Source organism: Hibiscus syriacus, unplaced genomic scaffold (assembly GCF_006381635.1).
Source record: "Hibiscus syriacus cultivar Baekdansim isolate YM2019G1 unplaced genomic scaffold, ASM638163v2 tig00005459_pilon, whole genome shotgun sequence".
Lineage (NCBI taxonomy): Eukaryota > Viridiplantae > Streptophyta > Magnoliopsida > Malvales > Malvaceae > Hibiscus > Hibiscus syriacus.
In genome coordinates, this window is record NW_024062058.1 from 1,654,989 (window position 1) to 1,682,919 (window position 27,931).

Consider the following 27,931-nt stretch of genomic DNA (forward strand, 5'->3'; position numbering starts at 1 on the left):
TGTAAAATTAAGTTTTAATCATAAAACAATTTCAAAATAATCTTACAAAGTATTTCGAACCAATTCAAAGCCAAAAATTACAGATTGCTCAGAGGGAACTGATTCCCCCCATAGGAGGAACCGATTCCCCTCTGAATGGTTTGGCTCCGAGATTTCCAGAATGCTCGGAGGGAACCGATTCCCCCATAGGAGGAACCGATTCCCCCCTAAACAGTTTTGTTCCGAGAATTCCAGTATGCTCGGAGGGAACCGATCCCCCCCCAAGGGGGTACCGATTCCCCCATGTTCAACGGTCGAAATATTTGAATTTTACACTTAGGGAACCGATTCCCTATGAGGGGGAACCGATTCCCCCCACGCTCCAAGCTGTTTTATTAAATGTTTTTCACACTAAAACGGCTATAATATCTTCTCTAATCATCCCCAACGTTCAGAAGTGATCCAAGGTGTATTTAAGCAAGCTTAGAAGCCATTGATCAGTAACAAGAAACATCAAGCAACTAGAATCAAGAGAGAATCAAAGAGAAAGCATCAAACCTCAAGTTTGAGCATTTCAAGCCTATTTTCATTCAATATTCATTTTGCTTTCAAGAACACTTTTTGTGCTCAATTGTATTCATCTTTGAGTGTTCTTTTCTTTGTTCTAGAATTGTGCAAACATCTTACCTTGTGAGGTTTTCTTGTAAGTTTGCAAATTTGTAATCTTCTCTTTGAGAAAAGAGTGTTCTCAAGAGTTGGGGTATACTCTTGAGGGAATTGTAAGGTTATCTCTTTGGCCTCAAAAAAAAGAACAAATTAGTGAATTTGTTGGAAAATCCTTAGTGTGGATAGCTAAGGTAGTGGACGTAGACTTTGTTTGAGAAAGTCGAACCACTGTAAATCGCTGTGCAATTACTTTCAATTTTCTGCAAAAGCTTCCACAAAATTTTTATTGCCAATTCACCCCCCTCTTGGCCAATTTCGTCATTCGATTAACTCAACACTTTTATTTAGCATGTGAAATCAATGACTTTTATACTACTTATAATTACATTATTTTATCCACAAGAAGAACAGACACAGATTTGGATTATTAAACCTGTTTTTTTAGCTTGAATGACTTGCATGTGGAGGATATTTTTTGGTTAGTATGAGATAAATATAAGGTAATATATTAATGATGTTGGTTCAAGTGGTAGACAACTTGATATTGTTTAAGTAAAGTCTTAGGTTCGAGTTCCAAATAGTTCCAGATTAATCAGGACGAAACTTTGAAACTGCAACAAAAAAAATAAAAGGTAATATTTATTTAAAAGACATTCAATTATTCGATAACGGACACCTATACACTGTTACAAATGTTGTACCTGAACCTATAACTTTAAGGAATAATAAAAATTTATCATGCTTTACAAGTGAGCTCACTTTTAGATGTATTCGATTAGGCAATTAGGCCACTGTCTTTAAAAAAAATTAGGTTTCAAGACCAAAGGAAAAATTCGAGGAGAGTCGTTTGTTCAATGACGAAAATCGTATCACTGATGAACACTACTGGACTTATCAAAGAGTCAAGTTTGGCAATCATGTGGAGACGTTAAAGGACCATCGCTGCTTCAACCATGGGATCTTCTTCAGTTGATGCGATTGATCGAAGAAGAGACAAGTCTTACCAACAGCCTTGCCTGTTCGACCATCTTTGGTTCTTCTGTGGTACTTGTAAACATTCTCAAATTTCTCTTTGAATTTCTTGCACTTGGATGATAACCAAGCTCAGCTAGTTTCCTGATTTAAAATGGAAAGAAAAGAGTTTGTTCAACCGTGGGCTCTCTTGCAGTCTGGCAAAAAGATTAGGGTTTGAATCAGGTTGGGAGCAACTGAAAGTTTTGTTATTTTTGTTCCCATAAATGATGACACATCATATCAAATTTATATTATCGGTGAGTAACTAAAACATATACAATGAGAGAAATATTCTATAAATAAAATAATGTACCTTTGGATTTCTTTCTAAATATTTATTTGATATCGTAACGAGGGAATCCAAGCAAAGCACTGAAAAGTCATTTACGATACGTATTGTTTCTTTCCCATGTCGCTCTCGGGGCCTTCTCATTGACACGGCTTTCAATATTGAAATGCGTTGAAATCTGGAGCCAGTATCGTCGTCTCCATCTGTCACTCTGATGAACAGTGGATACAGAAAGGAAGTGGTGGAGCCTTCGCATATAGATACAGCATGCATGGCAGCACATCTCCCGGGCAATTCCCTTTATTTATTTATTCAAAATTGTCGATAACTTCTCAATCAAAACGCCAACTCCGTTATCCCGTCGACATTTTCCACAGTCACTATTTAATTATGCATGTGAGCGATGGTTTTATGAAAACTCTGTAAAGATAACAGTAATTAGAGTAAGTTGCAGCATATATAATGACCGTAAGTTTCTTTGTTCGCCGCCCCAAACCACAGCAGCTCTTCAGCTTCATATCAACCATATATTACATTTGAATTTAATGGTCAAAGAAAGCAAAGAGACACAATTTAAGCGACAAAATTATTGTAATGCAAATTCAACAGTTTGTTTGTATGGCAAGACGTGGGGACAACAGCAACTACTTGTAATGCCAAAACATTTACTGTATAAAGGCAAATCAGAGCCTCGGCTCTCCATAGTATAATAATATTTTGGACATAAACTAATACCCTTTCCCTGAGGGAAGACATTGGTGTTGTCAATTCCATTTTGTACGAACCAATGATCATCAAATCAACCCAACAATTCTTTCTTTATTTCATTTTAAAAAAAATGGGATCGAAGTTTTTGGGATATCTCTTTAGCCACTAAGATTAATTTAGCTTATCTATCGCTTAGAATTTTGTTGGAGATCACAAAACACGTTGTTGAGCATTATGGTTTTATGTTTTTCCCATCTTTGTTTGCTCTGTAAATCATTTATGAAGGTTTATAATTATGATTTTATTTATATTCACAACTACTTTCTTAGCACTTAATTATGATTGCTTGTATTTATATCCATCTATGACCATTTTCTTAAATATGGTGAATGTTTCGTATTTCAGGAGAAAATGTTTGCTGGGGAGTGGTCCTTTTTATTAGGTTGAAGAGTGTTTAAGAAATTTATTTGCTTATGCAACAATGGTAATTTTGTTTGCAAGATGGGTAGTCTGCAGGGAATGTTTCGTTTGGGCCGGGGGTTATTTCGTTTCGTGTTGTCCTTATTTAGCCGGGTAGGATATACTCTTTTCCTCCGTTTAAGTTTATGGAGGTTTTTAATTAGGCATTCTACTTTGACTTATGTTTTTTTTTGTTGCTATTCTAATAGAAGCTTTTTGCAGAGAGAGAAAAAAATGATGAATATCGTAAATAATCCTCATGTGTTGTATCAGTGGGGATGCAAGAGTGTTTTTCTTTCCATATTTCAGTTGTTAAATAAGTTTATGTTTGAGGGCTGGTCGAAGCAAGATATTCCTTGGGCCTCTACTTGTTATGCATATGGGACTGAGACCTTGAATGTTAATGATATGCATAATACCAACAAAATCTAATCACGTTTAACAAAATATTCACTTTTGGCCTTTATTCTTTTTTAGAGTATTTTGGTCATTAACGTTTCATTTTGAGAAAAAATGCTCCTTAGATAAAAACTATTAGTCAACAAACGATTGTTACTCTCAAATAAGAGCTTTTTACCCTAAAATAAACGTTAAGGGCCAAAATACTCCAAAAGAAAATAATAAGATTCAAAATGACTATTTAGTCAAACGTATGAGCCTTTTGTCTTAATATAAAATATTATGAATCAAAATGCTATAAAAATAATAAAAGAAAAAATGATTTTTTATTTAAACATTAAGAGTATTTTTTAGCTTTACGTCTAACATGATTTGTCTACCCTTAACATATGATGAAAGAGGAAGGGGCTCGATGTTGTACTACATTGTCAGTCAGTTATCAAAAGTATGATAATAGATTTATGGGTTACCTCCCCCTCCATCCCTCACCATAGTACCTTTGTATATGTTATGATACTTAAATTCAATGTCCAAATTGTTATTGAGTCAATGAGGTCTAGTATCTATGTGAACTACTCAATCATCGCAACTAATACGTGATGTATATTGTCTTCGATAAATTCTTGTTATAGATAATTGTTATTAATCAATTATCATATAAAAGAATAAAATGGCAGGTGAAAAGTGTTCTATAAAAGGTCATTTTGATAATGTACACCTTGATTTATATGACACAAGAAAATCATTTTATAATCATTAAATAATGTTATAATCATAAATAAAAAAGCATATTTCAATAATAAAGCCTAAAGAAACATTAGCCGCAGAGAATAATAAAGAAGTGAAAAGAAGGCAAAGTGAAAACGTAGTCACATTGACCTTATAGCTTCGGCCGAATAGTAGGAATGGGTAAGAAGGCAAAGGTGAAAAGGAGACGTGGACCCTGACCCACTCTGTCGGTCATGGCCTCGAACTCCTCGCCATTCCCTAAAGCTACAAACTATACGAGCAAGTAGGGGTGGGTGTAGAAATATTATTTAAGATAAATATATACATATTAATTATTATAATTTTTTATACGAGTGTACGTAAATAAAATTTTAGGATCGACATTCTTAATAAAATAGATAATTAAATTAAAAAATATATAAATTTTAGTATAAATACATGCTTACTTTATATATGCTTTGCGTTCACCGCTACATACCAGGTCTAAGACAAAAAACACTCACATTTTAAATATCACGTACGATAAATCTTGCATCTTTTTCTAGTATTTCCAATGTTACTTTTCATCTAAAAATATAATTTAGTGTTTGTACATATATATCAATGCTGAAAAAGTGAGGGATATTAAATGTGTTTTTCCATTGTGGGGGCAGCTCAATAACTCAACAACTCCTCTTACTCACTTTTAGGCCCTCTTTTTCAGTTTAACATGAACGATACATGCCCCTAAATCTCACAAATCCTACGGTTCTTAAGGGGTCTGGAGGCTTTCATGAAGGATTAGACAGTACAGCCTGTGTAGATTATTTATTATGTTTGATGACACCATCAACCATCATGCCCCTAAATCTAATTGTGGGTTTCGTTCCAATGCAAGGCGCTCATTTCATCAATCAACTTCTTAATCATTACATCAAAAAGAATCCAACGGTTGGAAAACAAGATCTCTGGTACATTTGGTAACACACAAAGTAGAGAGAGAGTAGAGAGCATGTCATTTATGGAACTTAGAAAAACAACTGGTAGGGTCGGTCGATTCTGCAGCTATGTTTTTGTCTTTTTTTTTAACGTTGGCTTTCCACTCCCTTTTACTCATCTTTAACCCCCTACTTTTTCTCACCCTAAATTCACTTCATCTTCATCATCATCACATGATCACTCTCAACTTTGTCTATCTTCTCTTGTCTCTGTCTCCCCGCCCCCCTTGAACGAAGGCGAGTCTCGTGTGGGGATATGGATTATAGAGATAAGAGAATCAGAGACACACACACAAAGCACTTTAAAAAAGAGTTTCTTTTGAAATATAGGTTTGATCTGGATGTTCTAAAGGGGTTTCTCTTTGAGGGGAATGTTGTCTGGCTCGAGGATGTTTCTGTGAATCAAATTTTAGTTTGTTCTTATGGATCTTGTTGTTGTTGTGCAAGGGATTTGAGTTTGTGGCAGCGCCGTCGGACCAGGCTTCATTCCCCCCAATTACTACTCCTATTTCGAACATCCCAACAAAGGCTGTATAGATCATGAGAAAAAGGTTTGATTTTTAGCTTGAGTGATCATTTTGGGTGTTTTTCTTTGCCTGTTATGGCAAGAATTGGAGGTTTTAGATCATTGGGTGTTTTGTTTTTTTCAGAGCAAAAAGGGTTTTTATTTTAGTTGCAGATTGGTGTAATGATAAGGGGTTTGACCAATTCTCTTTTCTATCATATGGAAAAAAGGTTTCATCATTACTCTCTTTTTTTTCTGTGAGGTTATGATATTGTTTTTTGTCAGTCCTAACGCTTCCTTTCTGGTTCATCATGATGCTTCCTGTATCAGATCTGCCTCTTTCAGCTGTTGTTAGATCTAACTTTGAGCTTTGGAATTTTTTCCCTTCTTTTTCATCTCTCTAGGGTTTCAAGATGGAGAGCTTTGTTAGATCTTCCTCAAAATGAATCCTTTTTGCACGATGCTTCGCCTGGGTACAGGACCAAAGGTAAATGCAAATGAAAGACTCTCCCTTGCTTTAACAGTTTGAAAGTCCCATGGAAATGAAATACCTTAGTTCTGTATATCTCAGTATATTTATTATATTGTAGTTTCTATATACAGCCAGCCAGCCAGCCATAGCTAAAATGAGTAATGGAGCTTTCACTCAATGTAAATGAACACCCATGGCATCTCAATCTAAAAACCCTAGAACGTTGAAAACCAGGGTCAGGGTTTGAATCGTCTTGCTGCTTCTTGCAAACAGGGTTGAGGTGCTTTGAGCAGCAAAGCGCAGGCATTTTAATTAGCAAATGAGTGATTATCATTTGAAAGAAAGGAGATTCTCCCAATGTTAGTGCTTTCTTTTGGTCATATTTTGGAATTAGGGAGCAAAAAGCGAGGTGTGAAGATCAGTTTACATCAAATTTTACATAATTTGGAATTTGCTCTACTCATGGAGGACGAGGAACAGAACACATGAAGGAAGAGTTGATTAGAAAGATTGACAGGCTTTAGATTATATGTCACGTTATTTATCCCACTTGTTTTCCTTCTCACTTCTTTCCTTTCAAGTATATAATTATTTTATTTTATTTTTATAGATAAATGATGATATATAATTTTAAAAAAGAACTATTAAAGTTTCCAAAATTTCAAAAGAAAATTTATTTAAAACAATTAATGTTTCTGTATCTAGTTTTAATCACCTGATCTTAGATACGTCCTATTGGTCTTTCTTTCCCTTACTTATTCTCTCCATAATGTTCTAAAAACAGTGCTTTGTGCCCTAAAGAACCGCGTTCCGGGATCCTTTTAACCTTTGCAAAAAGATGAAAAATAATGATAATAAATAATTGTATAAATATTATATTGTTTGATTTTTTTATTAATATGAAGTAAGCACAACGAATTATTTGTTCAAAGATAACTCTCAACTATTTGACACTTAACGCTCACACTACTAATATTTCTGGTACTCAAACCCGAGACTTCCAGGAATAACAACAATGCTTTTGTTTACTGAGATCACTCGGTTCGTGTTTATATTGCTTGATTGATTGAATTAAATAGATGAGGAATAATATTATTTTGTTTGGTTGGTTGAAATTATATTAAGGAATAAGTAAAAAAATAGATATAGAAATTGAACTATTAAATTTCTTTATTAATAGAATACAAGTATATTGACTGTATCAAATAATATAGTAATATACTCTATTTATAAAGAGGTAGGATCAATGTAAAATTATATATATATATATATATACATATACTTTTTAATATTATTGAATAAGTAAAAATTAAAAATTGGGATTAACATTAGAAGATAAAGGGATTTATACAAAAAAAATAAAAAAATAAAAATATAATTACATCCATTCATATTTAATTATTAAACGATGTTAAAATAATGTAAAACTAAAATTTATACAAATGTAAATAGATCGTATCTCATTTATAAATACAAAATATTTGCATATAATAATATGAAATATAACTATACTAAATCATTAAATAAATTTTTAAATATATTAAATATTTACAGTTTAATTTTCACCAAAAAATATTTATAGTTTAATATAATTGGAAATTTTAATATTTAATAAGAAATTAATTAAAAAAAAAATAATAATTTATTTTAATAACACAGGTTTCACCTATCCAATATAAAAAATTTAAAAGTATACACTATTTTAGATCATTGCATAAATGTAAAATGATTACTGAAATTAAGCATTTCTTCCCGTAAAAATTACTTTTCATTTTTCTAATCAGAGTCATTACCTCATTTAATTATTTTAAATCAATGTAAAATTCAAAAATATTATCTTTAACCTGTTTTAATATAATAATATTTAGAGATGATGGTTGAACTATATGAAAATCAGGTTCATACGGTCGTAATTCCTTCCTTACCCATCCCTTGTATTTCTATTTGCCTCTTGTATTCAGTTCATGTTCTTCAAAACAAGTTATCCAAAAGAGAAAAAAAAGTTTTTAAAACAAAATCCAGAACATCCAACACCCAAATCTTTGTTAATGTCAGCCACTTCTGCCATTGTGTTCCATCAATCGTAGCTGTCTCCAAAACTCGATCTTTCTTAACCTCTAAACATGTTTTTTCATTCGTCAAGCTTAAAAACGAACACAATTTTATGTTAGATGGTAAATTAAAATTTTAGAAGAAACGAAAATAAATTTTTAATAAAAATACATATAAGATAATTTTAAATTTTTAAGTGTAAACTGTCCTAACCTACCTCTCTATCCTTGGTCAAACTCAATCTTACGAATTTAACAGATATCAAAATTCATGTCACTCTACCTGTCAAAAATATGTTTTTTAATGGAGCTAATATGAAATCATATCACCATTTAGTTTTCACTTCTAACCTGCCATAAATCTGTCGACCATCTCCTGGTTTCCGTCTGCAAGTAAACCCTGCTTGTTGATCTAATTTTGTCATAAAAATGGATTCTTTTTACATTTGTCGATGTTGTATGTCGAATCACACAACTGCTTAATTTAGTAATCAACTCACTGAAAGCCGAATGGTGTGAAAGAAAGATTCACCTTTGACATCTCTAGATTATCACGCAGAAAGCTTCACCTTTGACCTCTCCAGATTATTACGCAGTTTTTTCAGACAAAACGACCTTAAAACAAACTGGATTTAATTTGGTCTCCCAAATTTGTAACATTAGTAAACTCTTCATTAACTTTTAGGTAATAAATCTAAGGATTATTCTTCTCCCACCAGCGGTGATGCTCACCACCAATGATAAGCACCGATAAATTAATTTTTAAAACGTTAAAATTCTAAAGACTCAACGTATAACTATAAATTTATTAAAATTTTAAATGTTAATTATTGAAAATAAAAAATAAACTATACCGATAACCACCTAATTATTGTCCCTTTTTATTTTGATCAACATTTTTAAAATTTTGTCAATCAGATCACTCAAGTACTATTTAAATGCATTCAATAAAACCACTTGTTGTTATAATATTTAACAGAAAAACTTATGTGACAGCTAAAATATTTGATATAATTAGACATTTAATTTATTTTACTTATATATTCTATCAATTTGGCCAAAGTAGTTAATTGGAGAGGAATCCAATTTAATGTCAGCCAATATAATTTTTCTTTTCACATTATCATCTTTTATTATTTCTAATAATAAACTAAAATAAACATGTCAATGTTTTGTGATGAAACCTGCCAACATTTCTCCATGTTCTTCGTTTTTTAGCTTAAAATGTTATATTTTATATTGATACACGCAAGACAATTAGTGTGACAAATTCATGTGTTTAAATTATATCTTTCAATGATTCTAGGAGTTTAAATTAGATGTTTTATTTTATTTTGTAATTACTTTTATTTTATTACTCAACTATCCAAGTATTATAACTTTAATTTTAACTAATTTATCGGATTATAAGTAAAATCTAATTGTTTTGGATTAAATTTTGAGTTTTAAAATTATTAGGAACCAAATTGATAGAATATATAAGAAACATGGACCAAATGTGTAATAATATCAAATATATTAATTCACACATCAGTTTTCTGTTAAATATTAACGAAAAATGACTTAATTGAATGCATTTAAATAGTTGAGTGGCCTAATTGACAAAAATTCAAAAACAGTGGTCAAATTAAAAAGGGACAATAGTTAGGTGGTCATTGATATAGTTTACCTTTTATTTTAAATAATTTACCTTTAAATTTTTAACTAATTTATAATATATGTTGAGTCCTTTAAAAATTTAATTTTTTATAAATTAAATTAATTGTGCTCATCATTAATGATGCTCGTCGTACTCGTCAAGCGTCGTAGAATTTTCCAACCAAATATCACAAAAATAGTGAGGAGAACCCTAAAACTTGCTTAAAACCCAATATTTGTTTAAAAATCACCAGGTCCAAATTAGGGCAACTAGAAGTTTATTATGGGATTTATAGCGTTTTTTATAGTGACTTGAATCTCATCACATTGAGGTGGTGAGTTTTAATAAAAAAATATTTTTGTATTCTAACTTTTTACCTAAATAGATTTTTTATTAGATCTTATAATTTCGATGTGATGAGTTTTAATAAAAAATATTTTTTTAAATCATAATCTCAACTATATAAATTTTATGAATGTTATAAAAATGTCATAGATCCGAAATAAAAACCAAATGCCCTAGTGAGCTAAATAAAAAAACCCGGTATCCGGGCTAAAAACACGATTACAAAGGTATTATCAAGCCCAAATATTTCTTGAAATATTCATTTCGATGCTATCTGAAGAATGAATCTTCAAGTTGACTGCAAAAGCACTAGTGTAGTCTATTCGATCATAATGACTCGCGTAGTGAAAAGTTACCAAATTCAGTACTTAATAGACATATTAAACACTTTTTGTATCTAAACATTCAAAAAGTATATTTGTAAATATTAAGTTTTAATAGAAAAATTGGCCCTTAAAATATGACCTGATTCCCATTTTGGCCCTTAACTTTTAATAAATAAATCATAAGTACAATAATTACAGTTTCAAGATATGAAATTTACAACTTCATTAGTAAGAGATTGAGATTTTTATTTTAAATTAGACTTCAATTTTAGTCAAGAAAAATATTAAATTGACAAAAGTAAAAGAAATAAAAAAATTAGTGCAGAGATATAATATTATATAGTTATAACCAAATTATCTCTTAAGTGTTTGGTTGATACTAATCCTCAATCTGATTTCTAACAATTCTTATCTAAAAATGTATTGGGTAAATCATAAATTTTATCACTCAATTTACTTCTCATTCCTACTTTGGTTACTAAGGTTTAAAATTTTTTAAATTACTCACTGAACTTTCGATATGTTCATATTTTAACCACTCTATCATTAAATACTTAATAATGCTATGACATGCCACTTTCCTTTAAGAAATGACCCCAAAACTTCATTTTTTGTAAAAAAAAATTTAGTTTCGAATCCCTTTTGATTTCTTAACGATGAAGTATTTTCTTCAAAATCCCAATGAGGAGGTAAAGAAGGAGGAAGAGAGTTATATACCTTAATTACATATTGATTAGATGATGTATATTATATACCAAAGTTTTTTTTTGGATTTGATGAGTTTTGAGTTTAGGGTAGAAGTTTTAAAGTGATTTAGGTAAAATATAAATTAACATAATGGTAAAAGACAATGCGGCAAGTTCGTCGGTACTTGAGTGTTTGGAGAAAACATCAAAGAATGGTAATTGCAATGCCAATGTGACTCATGGATGAAATTATAAAATTTTCATCTTTACATGATTATAAAATAAAAGAAAAATAGAGAGAAAATAGCTTGGATGATTCATTGATTCCATGTCAACAAAAATAGTCCGTTGGACTACATCAGCACACATGATTAACATGTAACCTTCCTAAAAAATAGATTGTTGTGTTACCCTTTCATTCATGATTTAACATTGAGCGAGTAAAATATGAGCAAATTGAAAGTTCAGTGAGTAAATTATATTTTTTAAATTTTAGTGATCATAATAGGAGTGAAAAGAAAGGTGAGTGATAAAATTTGTAATTTAGTCAAATGTATTGTATATTCAAAACGACATCTTGCCTGTGGTGTTTGGACTATACCTCACCCACCATTCACCTTCGGCGTGTGCCTCTCGCTAACCACTGTTTACCATTCCTACGCCATTGCGTTCATTACAACGATAAACTAATCAATCTTCTCCAAATCCCTTTATCATCATCAACTAATTCCCTTTAAATCAACCGTCTTGGAAACAACTTTATCCACAAAACCCCAGTGCTTTCCGCATCAGATAAACCTCCCTTCACCTTTTCCCTATATATTTAACTTCCTCTAACTTCCGGTTGGTGAAAGTTTTACATTACCATGAATAACGTCCCAAAGTTTCTCGGATACTCTTCACTCACTATCCTCGAACAACCCATTGCAAAGGACCCTTGACCTTAACCTTTTTTATCCTCTCTTTTATGATAATTATTTTTTGTTGTTTGTAATTGTGGGAGAAATGGGCAGTGGAGAGAAAAGTTCGAGGAACTTTCATTTACACCTACCGCACCTTCATCATCATCATCATCAGGGGAAGATACAAACGAGGGATGTCCCGAGAGGGTGTTTGGCAATCAAGGTTGGTTCACAAGGAGAGGAGCAACAGAGATTTGTGGTGCCTGTTATGTACTTCAATCACCCTTTGTTCATTCGGCTGTTGAAGGAAGCAGAGGAAGAGTACGGGTTCGACCAGAAGGGGACCATCACTATCCCTTGTCACGTTGAAGAGTTTAGGAATGTACGGTGCTTGATCGATAGGGAAAAGTCCCCTTCATCATGTCGAATGTTTTAGGGTTTGATTTATTTAGTTTTATGGTTTTCTTCTAATAAGTGCCAAGCAAGGGCGGCCAGAAACCATGATCATAATTTTTAATTTCTAATATGATATTTTCATCTTTATTTTTCCTGGTTTTGTAAATCTGGGAAGTGTTTAATTTCTTCTTCGAGTTTGTTTTCTCTTGCTTTTTTCCCCCTGTTTCTTGGTAGGCCCTTTACCCTTAGACGATGCAAAGTGAAACGATAACGGCGACAAAAGTTGCTTGAGATTGCAGTCACTTTGGTTACTTTGTTAGCACCTAGCAACCGTAATGGAAAAAAAAGCAATAAAGTAAATGCCTTTTTTTCCTTTCTTCTTATTTAAGATACAAATGATTTCAGTGGTTAAAGAGATATGAATGCATTTTGACATCATCACAAATAGACGATGGCTCTTCTCTTAGTTAGGTTTTTTTTTTTTTTTGGTTCATAGTTATGTAGAAGAAAGGTGTGAAAATGAGTATGGACCATCGACAATGATTTACGAAATATGAAATGGCTGAGTTCTTCGAAACGGGAGAAAGGCTGCATGCCTGTATCGCCTGCGTTTCATGCAATACGAGTAAGAGTTAATTTAGATTTCTTAAAGACAAATTCTGAATCAAACCTGAACGTGTGTGACTGTTCGTTTTTTCTTATTTGGACCACACATGTATCGAAAGAGTCAACAAAGTCGGATGATTTTTGTTAGGCGTGTTGGCATGTTCATATGGAACTGCCCGTTGATACCGAGGTTTTTTGGGGCGGACATGACTCTTTATTCACACCGGACACAGACAAAGACAGTTTTGTATCATTTTGGAGTGTACAGATTTATGTAATGTATTTAATAGAAAATGTTAGAAAAAAAATATTGGCAAAAAATTGAACGCTTATACAAATATTAGAAAATAATAAATTATTTTCTACTGCAACACCGAAGAAGACTGCATCGAACTTACGAAATTACTTCCTTCAACCGAATCTGCTCTGGTTGACTGTGCTATATCACCTTGATGGCAGATGATGTCCAATTCAACAGAATGTTTTCTAGGGAAGAAGAACAGAAATAAAATGATCTCTTGAATATGCGATGAAACTATCTACATGGGTTGGATTAGGCTGCAGATTGATTTTTATTTTTAAAAAAATTAAGCATGGATTGGATTCACTGTTTATATAATAATGATAAATATTAAAATTATACATCAATGTTAACTGAATGTATAGCACAATATATAAAATTTTTGTTTTATGTAATTGTATTTATAAAAAAAATTATCTGTAATACACATCTTATCATATCCTGAAAGAGTATCATTAAAATCCATTTGTGTGAGAATTGTTTACATCTTCATTTATCTCAACGAAATTTCGGTGATGTGATCTAATTACGAAATATTATCATATTTTATAGTCATCATTATAAAGAGTAAATCAAATATTAATATTCTTATTCTTTCATTACGTAATTGAACAAGATAAATAGGGTTAAATTCAATTATACAATGTAAAATTAAAAAGTTTTACATTGATTGAGAATCGTTGGATGAGTGAAAATAGACGGTTAAAATTATCTTTTTTTTTTGTGAATATAATTTTTATTTTCTACTGTCAATCTTAACCGTCTATTTTCATTCATCTAACGATCCTAAATCACAAATTAGATGATTTAGTCTCTACCGTAAACTTTTCTATTAGAATTCTTTATCACAAATTCTCATTTCTTTTCACTCATCATTAAACAAATATGTGAACTTTTCAAATTAGACCTAACAAAATTTAAATTGAAAAATTCTACGACGTTCGGCAAACACCGATGAGCACTACTAACTATGAGCAATTGAGCATATTAATTTAATTTATAAAAATTTAAAAATCTAGAGGGCTCAAATTATAATTATAAATTAGTTAAAAATTTAAAGATGAATAATTTAAAATAAAGGGTAAATTATACCGGTGACCGCCTAACTATTGCCCCTTTTTCATTTTGACCATCATTTTTTCAATTTTGTTAATCATATTTTATTAACGTAGTTTGTTAAATATTTTCTATTTTAAGATAAATCCTTAACATTTTTACTTAGAAAATGCCTAATAATGTACTTTTTAATCACCAAATTGGTGGGTTGTAAAAATGTTATCTTAATCAACATTTTACTCCACTTGCAGTTAAAAAATACCTAGTAATGGACTATTCTTTCCTAAAATGAAAGTGATATTTAATTGATATAGCTGACGTCTCTTTACTATTAAAAGCATATGCATTAATTTATTGTCTAATTAGTCCATAATCAAACCGAGAATAACTGTTTTTGTTTCATTCAGCAAAATATCAATTTATTAGAGAATCAATTGTTGCTTGTCAGCTTTACTGATCATATTTATTTTACATAATGAACTATTAATTTGCCCTTAAAGCATATTTATTTGACTGAATTATCTCTTAAATTTTTAATTTTTTAATATCTAATGTTTGATTTCATTATTAAAATATCCTAAATCCCTTAACTTTATATAAAAATTAGGTTTTAATTATTTTCAATGCTATTCCTTATTCTATATCATTTTCATGATTTCTTGAACTAACCGGGTTCATGAGAAAGAAATAATTTTAACTTAAGTATAGAAAATTCATGAATAAACATTTTTTTTTAAAAAAATAGCAAGATTTTACGCACAAAAAACTTTCTCCTTCTGTAGCGAATGGAACAAAACGCATTTCTCCTCCTCATGATGTTGATACTGCATGGTTTGGAGCAAAGTTTATCCAGCTTCTAGCAGGGATTTAAATAGTAGTCCGCTATCGAAATAACCGTTGCTATATAACAGTAACAGTATCGTTTAAAATTATATAATAATTAACGTAATGCAACTGAAAACGCGATCACCACTATAATTTAAATAAAAGGTCAACCTCATGCGGTGAAGCATATCATGATACTTTCTTATGGCGAACATCTTCATCGTCACTGTTGTATTTGTATAGTAATAATTTAAAAAAAAAAAAAAGTAACAGCGCATCAGACCTAGCTTTCTTGGCATGGCAGGATATATGGTAGCATTATTAAGCTACTGTAATATTTTCATCATGGCCTGACTTTAAGGGATGAAAGACATAGTATAACTGAGCAGAACTTTATTTATTTTTAATAAAATTATATTTTGAAGGTTAATTCACATAGAAGATCAGTTCATGCATAGACGTTTATAAAGTTTACTATGATGTAATTCTCCTTAAACAAAGCTTAGTTGTGTGTCTCGTGCTGTAAACTTTGGCATAATTATATAATTAAATACATACTTTACTATAAAAAGAAATAAGTTGGCTAATTTAATATTTTAATTAAATATAATTATTTTAATTTAATTTAAACTTTTATTTAACATTATAATTTTTTTTGTTTTCCTTAATTAACTTTTTTATTTAATATTAAATGAAATATAATGAATTTTATATATAATACTAAATATAATTAAAACTAAACCTAATTGAATATTTTAGGTACTTGAATGAAATAAATAGAATACCTTAGGTATCTATTTTGACCAAAAAATATTCTAAATACCTATTTTGATAAAAAAAAACTAACTTTAAATATTTACTTTGACTAATAGATATTTTAGATACTTAAAATAAAAATAATGGTAAACTAAACATCTAGTACCTAAACTATCAGCTTTTGTCCGTTTTAGTACCTAAACATATAAAATTTTCAAAACCATGCCTAACATTTAGTTTTTGTATCATTTTAGTACCCCCACCATTAAAAAAACTTATCGCTGGTAGTATCTAAATTATCAGTTTTAGTTCGTTTTAGTACCTAAACTTTCAAATTTTTTAAAACTTAACGTTAAATTTTGAACGGAGTACTAAAATGAAACAAAAACTAAAATATAGATACTTTTGAAAAAATTAAAAGTTTAGGTGCTAAACGCGTAATTTACCCTAGAAATTAAATAATATACTTTAAATATTTTTTATCATAAATCCTTAAAAACATAAATAAATTTTAAGGTAAATTACGCGTTTAATACATAAACTATCAGTTTTCATTCATTTTAATACCTCAACTTTTTAATTTTAAAATAGCATCACACCACTAACTAAATTGAAGTACTATTTTATTGTTAAATATTTTTATATATTAAAATGTGATATTATGTAAGGAGGGAAGTTGAGTGTTATTTTTTACAGGACGAATATATATTTAAAATTTGGGTTTAATTTTAATTTTAAAATTAAAATTTAATATACAAATTATGGTAAAATGTCGGTTTATTATTTTATTCAAATTAATAAGTAATCTCGTCTTTTAAAAAATTAGTACATGATTCTATACAAATTATTATAAAACATACAATGTAGAATAAAATCGTCTTTAATTTTATAAAATGTGGTCTATGGAAAAGAAAAATAAGAAGTGGTCTATGCATTTAGACGAGTTTAGTATAGTTTGGTCCTTGAGAAAGTCATAACGACTTTTGGGGAGATCTTTAGCTCTTGTTCACGATTTTTTTTAAGTATTAAATTATGTTAAACCATAATAACTTCTATGAATTTTATTTAGAATAAATTACACGTAGTACTTAAATTATTAGTTTTGGTTTATTTTAGTACTAAATTGTTAATATTTTTAAAATCATATCTAACGTTTAGTTTTTGTTTTATTTTAGTACCTGTTATTAAAAACTTAACGCATTTAGTACGTAGATTATTAACTTTGGTCTATTTTAGTACCTAATCTTTCAATTTTTTCACAAAATTTAACGATAAATTTTGAACGAGGTACAAAATGAAACAAAAACTAAACTTTAGGTATGATTTTGAAGAAAAAAAATCAAAAGTTTAGATACTAAAACAGACAAAAACTGATAGTTTTAGTGCTAAACGCATAATTTAGCCTTTGATATAATTATAGTTGAGGATGGCTTGTCTCACGTTGTACATTTTTGTCATAATTTAATAAACAATTTAGAATTTAAAATACTTTTTTTTGACCATTTTTGCTAAAAGAATAATAGTATTTACTTTCTTTTTATTATTTTAGTTGAGGATGGCTTGTCTCACGTTGTACATTTTTGTCATAATTTAATAAACAATTTAGAATTTAAAATACTTTTTTTTGACCATTTTTGCTAAAAGAATAATAGTATTTACTTTCTTTTTATTTATTTCTGTAATTAAAGTTAAAATAAAAATGTTTTTATTAATCAAACAATAATATTCTAAATTGAACCAACCTCTAAAATTTAAATCGCTCTTAACTTAGTCTTAGGTTATATCCCTTCTAAACGGAAGTGTTAGAATTGACTAACAATGTAACCTTTGGATGAAGGCAGAGTCCATTAAAGTTCAAAAAACTGTTTTAGGTGGCGTTTGGTTCGCAAAAATCTATTGGAATTAGGGGGAATTGAAATCTAATTGAAATTTGATCATACTACCCTCATCAATCTTTTGGTAATTTATTCATATATTGAATAAAAATATTTTTTATTATTTCGGGTCGGGTGAAACTTTATTTTAGTCGGGTCGGGTCGGTTTTTTTAAGTGTGATATTCGGGTCGGGTCGATTTCAGGTTTAGGGTGAAAAATATCCGACCCGAAAATATATATAATTTTACCTTATATATTTAGGAATAATTACAATAATATCCCTCTATATATAATTTTTCCAATTAAGTCACTGTTTTTATTGAATAAAAATATTTTTTTATTATTTCGGGTCGGGTTTCTAATTCATATATTCGGGTCGGGTCGGGTGAAACTTTATTTTGGTCGGGTCGGTTTTTTTTAAGTATGATATTCGGGTTGGGTCGAGTTCGGGTTTAGAGTGAAAAATACCCGACCTGACCCGACCAAAAAAATATATAATTTTACCTTATATATTTAGGAATAATTACAATAATACCCCTCTATATATATATTTTTTAATTAAGTCAATGTTTTTATTGAATAAAAATATTTTTTTTATTTTGGGTCGGGTCGGATTTCTAATTCATATATTTGGGTTGAGTCAGGTGAAACTTTATTTTGGTTGGGTCGGGTCTCGGATGGGTTCCCTTGTTCTCGGGTCGGGTCGGCTGGACCAAAACCCGACCCAACCCGACCCATGGACATCCCTAATTGGGATGATTTTAACTTGTGATATTTATTAGCATGATTTTTATAATTTATTGAAATGAATAATCAATCAATAAAATTAATATTTAATATTTTTTAAATTTTTATAATATATTGCTACATATAATTTATAAAACAAACTAAGATTAAGCAAAAAAAAACAAGAAGGGTAATTCTGTCATTTTATATTATTGAAATCAAATTCATCTGACATGTCTGCGAACCAAACAGAATATGGAATTGGATTCCAATTCAATTTCCTGCCAACCAAACAGAATATAGAATTAGATTCCAATTCCTGACAGATTTCAATTCCTTCACATATTCAATTCCGTCAGAAACATTCTAACGAATCAAACACCACCGTAGTGTCTTCTTAAAACTATTCTTTTGAATAAGAAAAATAGTTAACATCGGAGCTCAAGGTGTAGTATTTTTTTTATGGGTCACCAGTAGCGATCAGTCAACAGCATTTCTTGACGACCAAGTTGCTTCAGAGTTTCTCATCCATTGCAGCTGATGAATACGCACCCTTACCAACCTTCCTCTACAAGTAGATTGTATTATTCCAAATTATGACCAATCCATCTATTATTTATCATATTGACGATATGATTATAAGAAAATATTACATTGGACTTACTGCAAGTATGATTCACCAATAAAAAAAGATGGAACTTCAGCGTTTCAACAGACGGAGGATCTATTTTCCTACCGCATTTTGCTTTTACTTCAAGTCATATAAAATAAAGTCCCTGTAAAAGAAACGAAAAAAAAATTGGAATGCAAACAACATAATGGAGACGCAAGTTCTGCATCCAGCGCTTCAACCTGAATGGAACCTTGAAGATATCCGCATGACCTTCTTCAAATGCACCAGATGGCAAGTGGAAGAAACTCTGGATCCGATCAACTGTCCCTTTCATTACTTCTGCGACAGCGTTTATCCTGGGAATTATCCGTCGATCGTCGATGTTCTCGTTCTTCTCCTTTCGACTGTTTCATATCTGCCCACACTAATCATCATGTTGATGGATATATCAAAAAGAGGGCGGCCTTGTCTAAGTCAGTCCAAGAGATTGTTGCTGCCTTCAGGTCCACTGTTACTCCCCCTGATCCTATTGGCACTTGCCAAGGGCTTACGAGTCAACACATTGTACCCTCTCTCGTGCATTGCTCCGGCCATTCTTCAACTGGTTCAAATTTCATCTCTCACATTTGACACTGGAGTCGACAAGGACCCTAGGTATGCGTTTTTGGAAGCTTCCACCATTTCAGGGATTTTGCATGCGAGTGTGTACCTGGATTCGATCATCCTTCCTTACTACACAGGCATTGATGCTTTAGCATTTTCGACATTTTCCGGTGAGTGCCTGTCTTGCGTGTGTCGTAAAAAGGTTTTAGTTGCGGGAGGGAAGTTGATCGCATATCGGGGATTTCGGTTACAACGTTTTGTGTCATGGGAGCTTTGTGTTTAAGAATTATTTGCAGGCTGTCAACAGAGAACAAAGGGCTTTCCTCAGCTGTCAAGTCCCTGTTGGAGTGTTTAGCTTGGATCTTGATCACCAAAGATTGCATTTATTTGGTAGCCTACTCTCCCCCGGAACAACCACTGCTCCGGGCTGCTACTTTTGGGGGGATACTGGTATTAATTTGCCTTCATGGACTCAACAAGTTATGCATACGAATTGCGCAATGGCATCGGTGAGATTGAAGTGATTTGTATGGTAGATAAGTGAGGGTTTCTCATCGATCGACTTCATCTGCGAAAGATTTGTCTCGTTACCATTAGCCATAGAATTAGTCGACAAGAGTTTAGATGGTTGAGGTTCGAAGGTCTGATCAAAGATTCAAACTTGTATAGAAAGGCCAAACGTATCAACCAACAGCATTACCTCGTTGTAGAACGAATCAGTTGATTGTATCTTATTACAGATTGAATTGGATTGAGTTTCATGTACTATAATTTAAGTATTTATACCTTTATTAGGAATTTAGGATAGTATAGAAATGTCATATAAAAAACCACAACTACTTTTATACGTCTTTAGAGATGTTTACATGCAGATATAAAACCCAAAATTAGTTACGTCTTTTACCAGCTGAGTTCTTGCTCCAGAGGACTTGGCCATCAACGGCAGTGAGATATCGATCATCAAGGCGCTTCCATGTCTTGATCGACTTAACCGCCCCCCAATCTCCTTTCACCGTCTTCTCTAAAGACGCCACCACCACCCTGGCTCTCCTGGACCATCCAGCTTTCCCATAGGCATGGTACCCAAACCCCCCAGCATAACACAGTTGTATACCGGTCAATTGGCCACAGAAATCGTTGAGGTGATCATGGCCTGTAAAAACTGCCTTCACATCGCCTGCTTCTACCATAGTCGTGAAGAAGCCCGAGTTTATGGAAGCAGAACTAATCCCTTCCTGTCTCACCCCCGTGTAGTTAGATGAGTCGAAACTAGCGAATTCGGGCAGTGGGATGTGGAAATAAACAAGCCCTGGTGCAGATGATTTTTGAGCCATTGGTGGCCTCATGTGTGCTCTCTGCCATACAAACATAATTGCTAAACTTGCTATTCACCTATGAAATGGCCCCCAATCATGTATAATGAGGTTCTTACCTGAAGCTTTGCAGAAGTGCTTTGAAACCAAAACTGCTGAGAGGGTTTAATCCAACCATAGCCAGGGATATCCGGAACCGTGGAGTAATCCCCGCTGTCGAGGAAGTAGATATTGAGAACTGATTTGTTTGCCAAACCAGACACTTCAGCCCCGCCGACCTCCACGTTATAATTGCCGAAACCATCGATGATATGTGCTTCAGAAGGATTGAATTGAGACACAGTATGCTTCAATCCAACTATGTGTTTCATAACCCCTTCCCTTGATAAGGTGCCTTCCTGGTCATGGTTCCCCAAAACAGCAGCCCATGGAATTTTTGCAGCAATTGCAGGGGCAAATGCTGCATTCAGTGATTTGGTTGAATCTTTGGCATCAAATCCAAAGATGTTGTCTCCTAAAACACACGCAAGAGTGAATTTACAAATCACCATACACATACTTAGAAAATATCATTCTATTATCTTATGCCTTTAAAAGATAGAAAGGAATAATTAAACCGTTTTGTTGCAAGTAAGCTCACTATACTCAAATAATACGAAAAGGGTTTACTGGTTTACCGGTGAAAACGATTAAATTTGGTTTCTCGGCTTGAATCATGCGCTGGATAAAGGAGCTAGTGTTGAGGTCAGAGCATCCATGAACCTGACTAGGCAACACATCCAAACACGGCGTTGTTTTACCATCAGCAAAGTGCATATCCGCCACTTGCAGTATCTTAAACTCCCCGTTCTGATCGAACCTCAGCTTCTGAGATAGCTGCAGCTGCGGAGGTCGTCGGCTGGCGACGGCCGAGACGTTAATGGGTACAAAACAAAGCAAAAGCACGGCCGTGGTGACCACAAAACCGTGGAAAGGAAGAGAAACGAAAAGTTCCATGTTGTTGATATTAACTGACAGGGTTCCCCCTTGTTGGGTTTAACGTTTCGTATCAAACTAAGGGAGAGGTTCAGTATACATAATTGCTTCTTATCTTCACTAAAAATCTGCTTTTTTTCCCGTCATTTTGTGCACGTGGATATTCCAAGTGAATGTTTTGGCAGATACCCAGAGAAAGTCGACAGCATCTGTCAATCGATTTCAAAAGCATTTAATATAGCAACTGCGACTGCTTATTCTTTTTAAGGCTAAATTTTACTAATTTATGTTCCAAAATTTCCAGAAAGAAATTACATCACTTGAGGCTAACAACCAATTATTCTTAGTGTTAAGTTAAAGTCGAGCAAATATTGTTTTCTTTAAATAAACAGAGAGAGAGAGAGAGAAAATCATCTTCAAAAGGAGATGAAACAGCACCATTGGGCTTCCAGAAATAGTACAACATGCAATGAATGCAATAGTAAATTTTGTTCCTACCACATATACGGCTGCACTTAATGCCGAAACCATAGCACTCAAATCTACCCTTGTGTAAGCAATCAACAGTTTTTCCAAGTTATTTGTGGGTTCTTATGAAAATTTCAGTTAAACGCTACTGTCTCAAACTCTCGCTGCCTGGAAATTCATCCGATGAGATAACTACGGCAGATCAGTAATCAAATTGATAAGGAAAAACCATTACTTAGCAGCCATTAATGAGAATATGATCCCTTGAGCATAAAAATTTCCACGACTCCAGCTCATAATCCACGAATGTTTAAGAAGAAACAATATTATTATTCATCGGTTTAAATTCTTTTCCAATGTCCGATTAGCATCTTAATTAATGGATTTCAACCACTCATCGACCGGGGTGATTTTTTTGCAATAATGCATTTGAAAAAAATTGTTCGAATAGGACATCCGAGAGATTATTTATTCGAATGGGGTGAATGTTACAGTAATCGCACTGGGCTCCAGTGTCTCCCCAAGGTCGTATGGTGTTCCATGCGACTCCCCCGGATCACAATGCATCTCTCCCCCAATTTTAGAATTCTCAATTTTGTGCAATAATGATTCAAACTTAAATAAAAAAAATATGAAGACGCATTAATTTATGCGTTTCTCTCAAATTTATATTAGAGTAGTATAGATTATAATGCATCTTTAAAATATACTGTAGTAATCATTTTATTTTAAAAAATAATTCCGAAAGTACCTATTCGAATAATGTTTTTTCAACTTCATTATTGCAAAAAAAAAAAAATCAGCCCATCGGATACAGACGGATCAGGCATTTTAATTATTTTTCCTCATTCGTCGATCCCCATTATTTTCCTGGTTACGTGTGATATCCTTGTCAGATCATCTTTGACTTTTGTTTATCTGAATGATTTGCATGTTTTTTCTTTCTGCAGATATGCACCCAAAGAGAAAATGAAAATGGGTAAACAGATGAACTTTCTTCTGGTAACCTGTGCCAGGAAAATAAAGTTACTTTTTTTATTTATGCTATTTTTTTATTGAAGAAATATTCATCCATTTGATTTATTTTAAATAATGGACTATTTTACTGAACAAATTAAATCTCCAGTTGGCTTTGCCGTGTTTGCACAAAAGCACCAACATATAGGTAGGTTGCCAACATCCTTTGGAGTGGTGGTTAGCCTCCGCTGTTGGACCTAAGGGTTCAAATCTTGGTAGTAAAATCTCCCTTCACAGAGCTTCACATCGGTTAGGTAGATGGTTGATGATGATGGCCAAGGGAGATGGAACGTGATTCGTAATTTGATTCCACCTATTGTCAAGCTGCACTTAGAGGAATCAAAACCACCTCACCTCGGCTGCTGGGATATCCGGATGTGGCTGGCTGGCATTGAGATAAGCACCGGCGTTTCACGATTAAAAGTGCATACAAACATGGCATGAGGATGGCGATCCAAGAGAGTAAATCCGGTGTGGAAAGTAATCCATCAACATCGAGGACTTCCTAGGTTTAAGTCGATGCTATGGCTGCTATATAAAGGGAGGTTGCTTTTGAGCGCTGAGAGAATGCGTTTATTTGCCGAGTTATTTCCTTATTTGCCGAGTTATATTAATTTTGGAAGAAATGGGTTCAAACTAGAAGAGTTTATATGGGCTTTTTAGCCCGAATTAAAGGATTAAGCTACACAATTCCTCTACCACTAGACCAGAAACAATTTGCATCTAAATTTACAGCCTCTAGAAGATACCAACTAAGATTCGGTTGACTAATTATATAAGATGAGTTCACACATCGAACCTGTGACAAATTAAAATTGGTTTCGGCCAATTTATATGAAAGTTTAAAGGTTGTTTTATTTTGGCTTAATTACAGAGTAAGTATTCAAATTATACTATTTTTCCACGAATTGGTGTCTAAGTTATTTTTTGAATGATCTAGGTTATAAAGATTATTATTTTAGGTGCATGCAGTTAAAAAAACCCTCATTAAGTAACATGTATCACGGCTATGATAATTGTAAAAATTTTATTTATAAAAAAAGTAAAAAATTATTATTTTTAGAGAAAAATTCTTAAAATAATTTCCCCCAATTATTATTTTAGGCTGGGTCGGATTCGGGTTTAGGGTGAAAAATATCCGACCCGACATGATCCGTGAAAAAATATAATTTTACCTTATATATTTAGAAATAATTACAATAATACCCATCTATATTATTATTTTCAATTAAATCACTATTTTTATTGAATAAAAACAATATTTTTTATTATTTTGGGTCAGTTCGGATCGGGTTCAGATTTTATCTCAAAAAATTAGGTCGGACGGATGGTATATATTTTTTGGATCGGATTGGGTGAAGAATTTAAAATTTTCGTGCGGGATCGGGTTGGCCGAAACCTAACCCAAACCCGATCTATGCTCATCCTTATCGAAAACCCTTCGCCCCCGTCCCACCCCCTCGGGGCCCGAAAACCCTTCTTTTCCCCTAGCACACACTCTTCTTCAAATTTCAAAATTAATCAATGATGATGGCTTATTAAGCTTTATTTCCGTATTAAGGTTTACTTCCAGAATAAGGGATATTAGTTTTAGGGGTTAGAGATTTAAGTTTAGGAATTTAGAAATTTTGAGGTTTGAGATGATAACAATGGTGATGATCGAACATTGTGTGGCCGACAATGGATAGATGGTCGTTCGATGACAGATGAGTGATCGGATATGATCGACGGCCGGAGTAAAGGGGATTAAAATAAGAGATTTTATGAATGGTGGGGTATTTTGTGTAAAATAGAAAAGTTTAGGTTTTTTAAAATATATATTTTAAAGTATTTTTTAAAAATATTTTTTCAAGATTACCAGAAGGCAACACGTGTCATTTAATGATGGAATTTAACGGTCGTTACATCCTGGGCACCTAAAATAGTAATGTTTGTAACGATAGGCGCTTGGATCATACAAAAAATAGTTTAGGCACCAATTCATGAAAAGAAGTATAGTTTAAACACTTATTTTATAATTAAACCTTTTATATTTGCAGTAAATTAAAATATTATTATTATTTTTAATTATATTAATTTCATTTTTGGATCAACGTTGATCACTATGATAAATTGATAATTAACATGGAAGTCTATTTTATTAATGTGATGATCCATTATATTCACGTTGTAATCCACATATGACTGATGATTTTATAAAGGGGTTTAGTTAATTTTTGTTAACTAGTTTAAGAGTATAATTTTTTTTATATTTTAAGTGCATAGTTGATTTTAATTGAAAATTTAAGATTTGTTTAATTTTTCAGTAAAAATTAAGAATTCAATATACTTTTAATTTTTAATTTATTAAAAAAATGTTAAAATTTTTTTTGTGATCTTTCCTTTAATTTAATTGTTGTACAATACGAATTAGCATTATAATCATAATACAAATTGAAATAATTTTGTATTATGAAATTTCTTATCAATTTTATTATTTTATATTTAAATAATTCACACGTTAAATTTTATCATGAATTTTTAATAACTATATTTTAATTTAAGTATTTAATAATTATTTTTTACTTTAATTTAAAATTAAATACCAATCATATTTTCATTATTTTTATTTCTAAAAAATAAATTTTCATTTAATGTTTTCCAAATTTTGAAAAACTAAAAATGAAAATTTGTAGAAACAACTAACCATGAAATTTTAAAATTACACGTATTTCAAATAATTTTTTTATTAATGTGAGGTGATTATAAGTAGTAGTATATATATTTTAGAGACTCTCAATTATTTGACAATAAACGTTCGAATAGAGTCACTGGTGCTCGAACCTTAGAACTCTAAGAATAATAATTATATATTTAACTACTAAGGTAACTTGATTCATGCTTATTTTAAACTAACTTATATCTTTCTAATAATTTTCTTCTAAATTTTAATAATTTATTAATATACATAAGAATCTTTCATTTTTCATCTAACACACTCAAATTTTATTTTAATTTTATTTTCTCATTCTCTCCTTCCGTTTTTCCATCGAACCAACCCAAGATTAAAGGAATTTAAATGAAAATTAAATTAAATTAATGAAAAACAGTTGTATTTAAAACGTAGTTTTTCATATATAACCCTATGCTACATAGAAAAAGAGTGTGAAACATTAAAAGAATAAATAAATGAAAGTAGGATTATATTTAAATCACGTTTTACCAATTTTATTGGTTCAAGTGATAAGCAGTTTGATATCACTTAAGCAAGTTTTCAAGTTCAAGTCCTTGTGTATGTAGAAAATATCCGCTGAGAGACTCACCCATCAAAATTAGATATGCAACCTGGGTTGGTCCAGATTAATTAAAAACGAAACGTTAGAATAGGAGCAACCAAAAACATCTGTTTTTCCACATCTTATCTTCTTATCTCTTCTATAAAATAGAGGACACGCATGTGATAATTTTCGTCAGTAAAATAAAAATATTTGTGTATGAAGATTAGATAGAAAGAAGAAGAGCGCGAAGCATTAAGAGATTATTTGATTGTCAGTTGTAGCTGCATCCTCTTCAAAAGGCTTGTTATTTTCTAATCATTAAAGGGTTATTTAATTTCCTAAGCATGCTAATACATGTTGCTACAAGAGTGGTAGAGTTATTAAAAAAACCCAATCTTCAAGTGAAGTGAGTTGCGCTATAAAAAAAATAATTTTAACTTCATATAATAATAATTTGGCCTCTATGGAAAACTAATTAATACGAAGGGATCAATAACGGACGTAAGATTCAATGCTATGGAGTAAAATTATTTTATATTAAAAGAATAAGAATCTATTAAGTATTTTAATCTAAAAATTAAGAGAGGTAAAAATCTTATTTAACTAATATTTAAATTGAAAAGAACTTAAAATATTATTATATCAAAAATTTTGAGCTCCTATATAATTTCGTCCCCATAAAAGTTTAAAAATAAAAATTAAGAATGATTGTGAATATAATTTCATCCCCAAAAAAACTTAAAATAAAAATTAATTAAAAAAAATGATGACATGTCATTTTTGCCACGCTATCATTTTTATATGTGGCACTGTCACGACATCTCAAGGCGTTGGCCACGAGTTGACTAACGGTTTTCATCCAATAAGGGGTTTTTTGACCTAAAATGAAACGTTGGGGATAATATGTTCCCAAAAAAAACAATATGAGCCAAATTGACACTATAGTCAAATGTTAAGGGTATTTTGTTGCATTATGCCTACTCTGAGAGCTTAAGGTA

General features: G+C 31.6%; 2 protein-coding genes, 1 long non-coding RNA gene and 1 pseudogene across 4 annotated transcripts; 3 read left to right on the forward strand and 1 right to left on the reverse strand.

Moving 5' to 3' along the window:
- Positions 1-5,307: 5,307 nt before the first annotated feature.
- On the forward strand, positions 5,308-6,762 carry LOC120199394. Of its 2 annotated transcripts, none has more exons than XR_005523457.1 (2): positions 5,308-6,212; positions 6,316-6,762. It is a non-coding gene; the product is annotated as an uncharacterized LOC120199394 (long non-coding RNA). The 2 variants fall into 2 exon arrangements; XR_005523458.1 differs by having other exon boundaries at positions 6,329-6,762.
- Positions 6,763-12,044: 5,282 nt separating this feature from the next.
- LOC120199395 (auxin-responsive protein SAUR32-like) lies at positions 12,045-12,664 on the forward strand. The gene has a single exon (XM_039200491.1). It carries the CDS (start codon positions 12,250-12,252, stop codon positions 12,580-12,582), a length of 333 nt encoding a protein of 110 aa, XP_039056422.1. The 5' UTR covers positions 12,045-12,249; the 3' UTR covers positions 12,583-12,664.
- Positions 12,665-19,453: 6,789 nt separating this feature from the next.
- On the forward strand, positions 19,454-20,563 carry LOC120199617 (annotated as a pseudogene).
- A 164-nt stretch (positions 20,564-20,727) lies between these two features.
- LOC120199616 (probable inactive purple acid phosphatase 29) lies at positions 20,728-22,259 on the reverse strand. The gene is made up of 3 exons (XM_039200652.1): positions 21,894-22,259; positions 21,336-21,730; positions 20,728-21,258 (listed from the first exon to the last, which is right to left on the reverse strand). The coding sequence occupies exons 1-3, from the start codon at positions 22,210-22,212 to the stop codon at positions 20,791-20,793; spliced, it is 1,182 nt and encodes a 393-aa protein (XP_039056583.1). The 5' UTR covers positions 22,213-22,259; the 3' UTR covers positions 20,728-20,790.
- Positions 22,260-27,931: the final 5,672 nt, after the last annotated feature.

Excerpts from the sequence above, each read along its gene's own strand:
- LOC120199616 (XM_039200652.1), bottom strand. The coding sequence starts at position 22,212 with ATGGAACTTTTCGTTTCTCTTCCTTTCCACGGTTTTGTGGTCACCACG. Across the intron at positions 21,731-21,893 it reads AAATTTAATCGTTTTCACCG|GAGACAACATCTTTGGATTT; the intron begins GTAAACCAGTAA and ends CGTGTGTTTTAG. Across the intron at positions 21,259-21,335 it reads GCACTTCTGCAAAGCTTCAG|AGAGCACACATGAGGCCACC; the intron begins GTAAGAACCTCA and ends TTTGTATGGCAG.
- LOC120199395 (XM_039200491.1), top strand. The coding sequence starts at position 12,250 with ATGGGCAGTGGAGAGAAAAGTTCGAGGAACTTTCATTTACACCTACCG.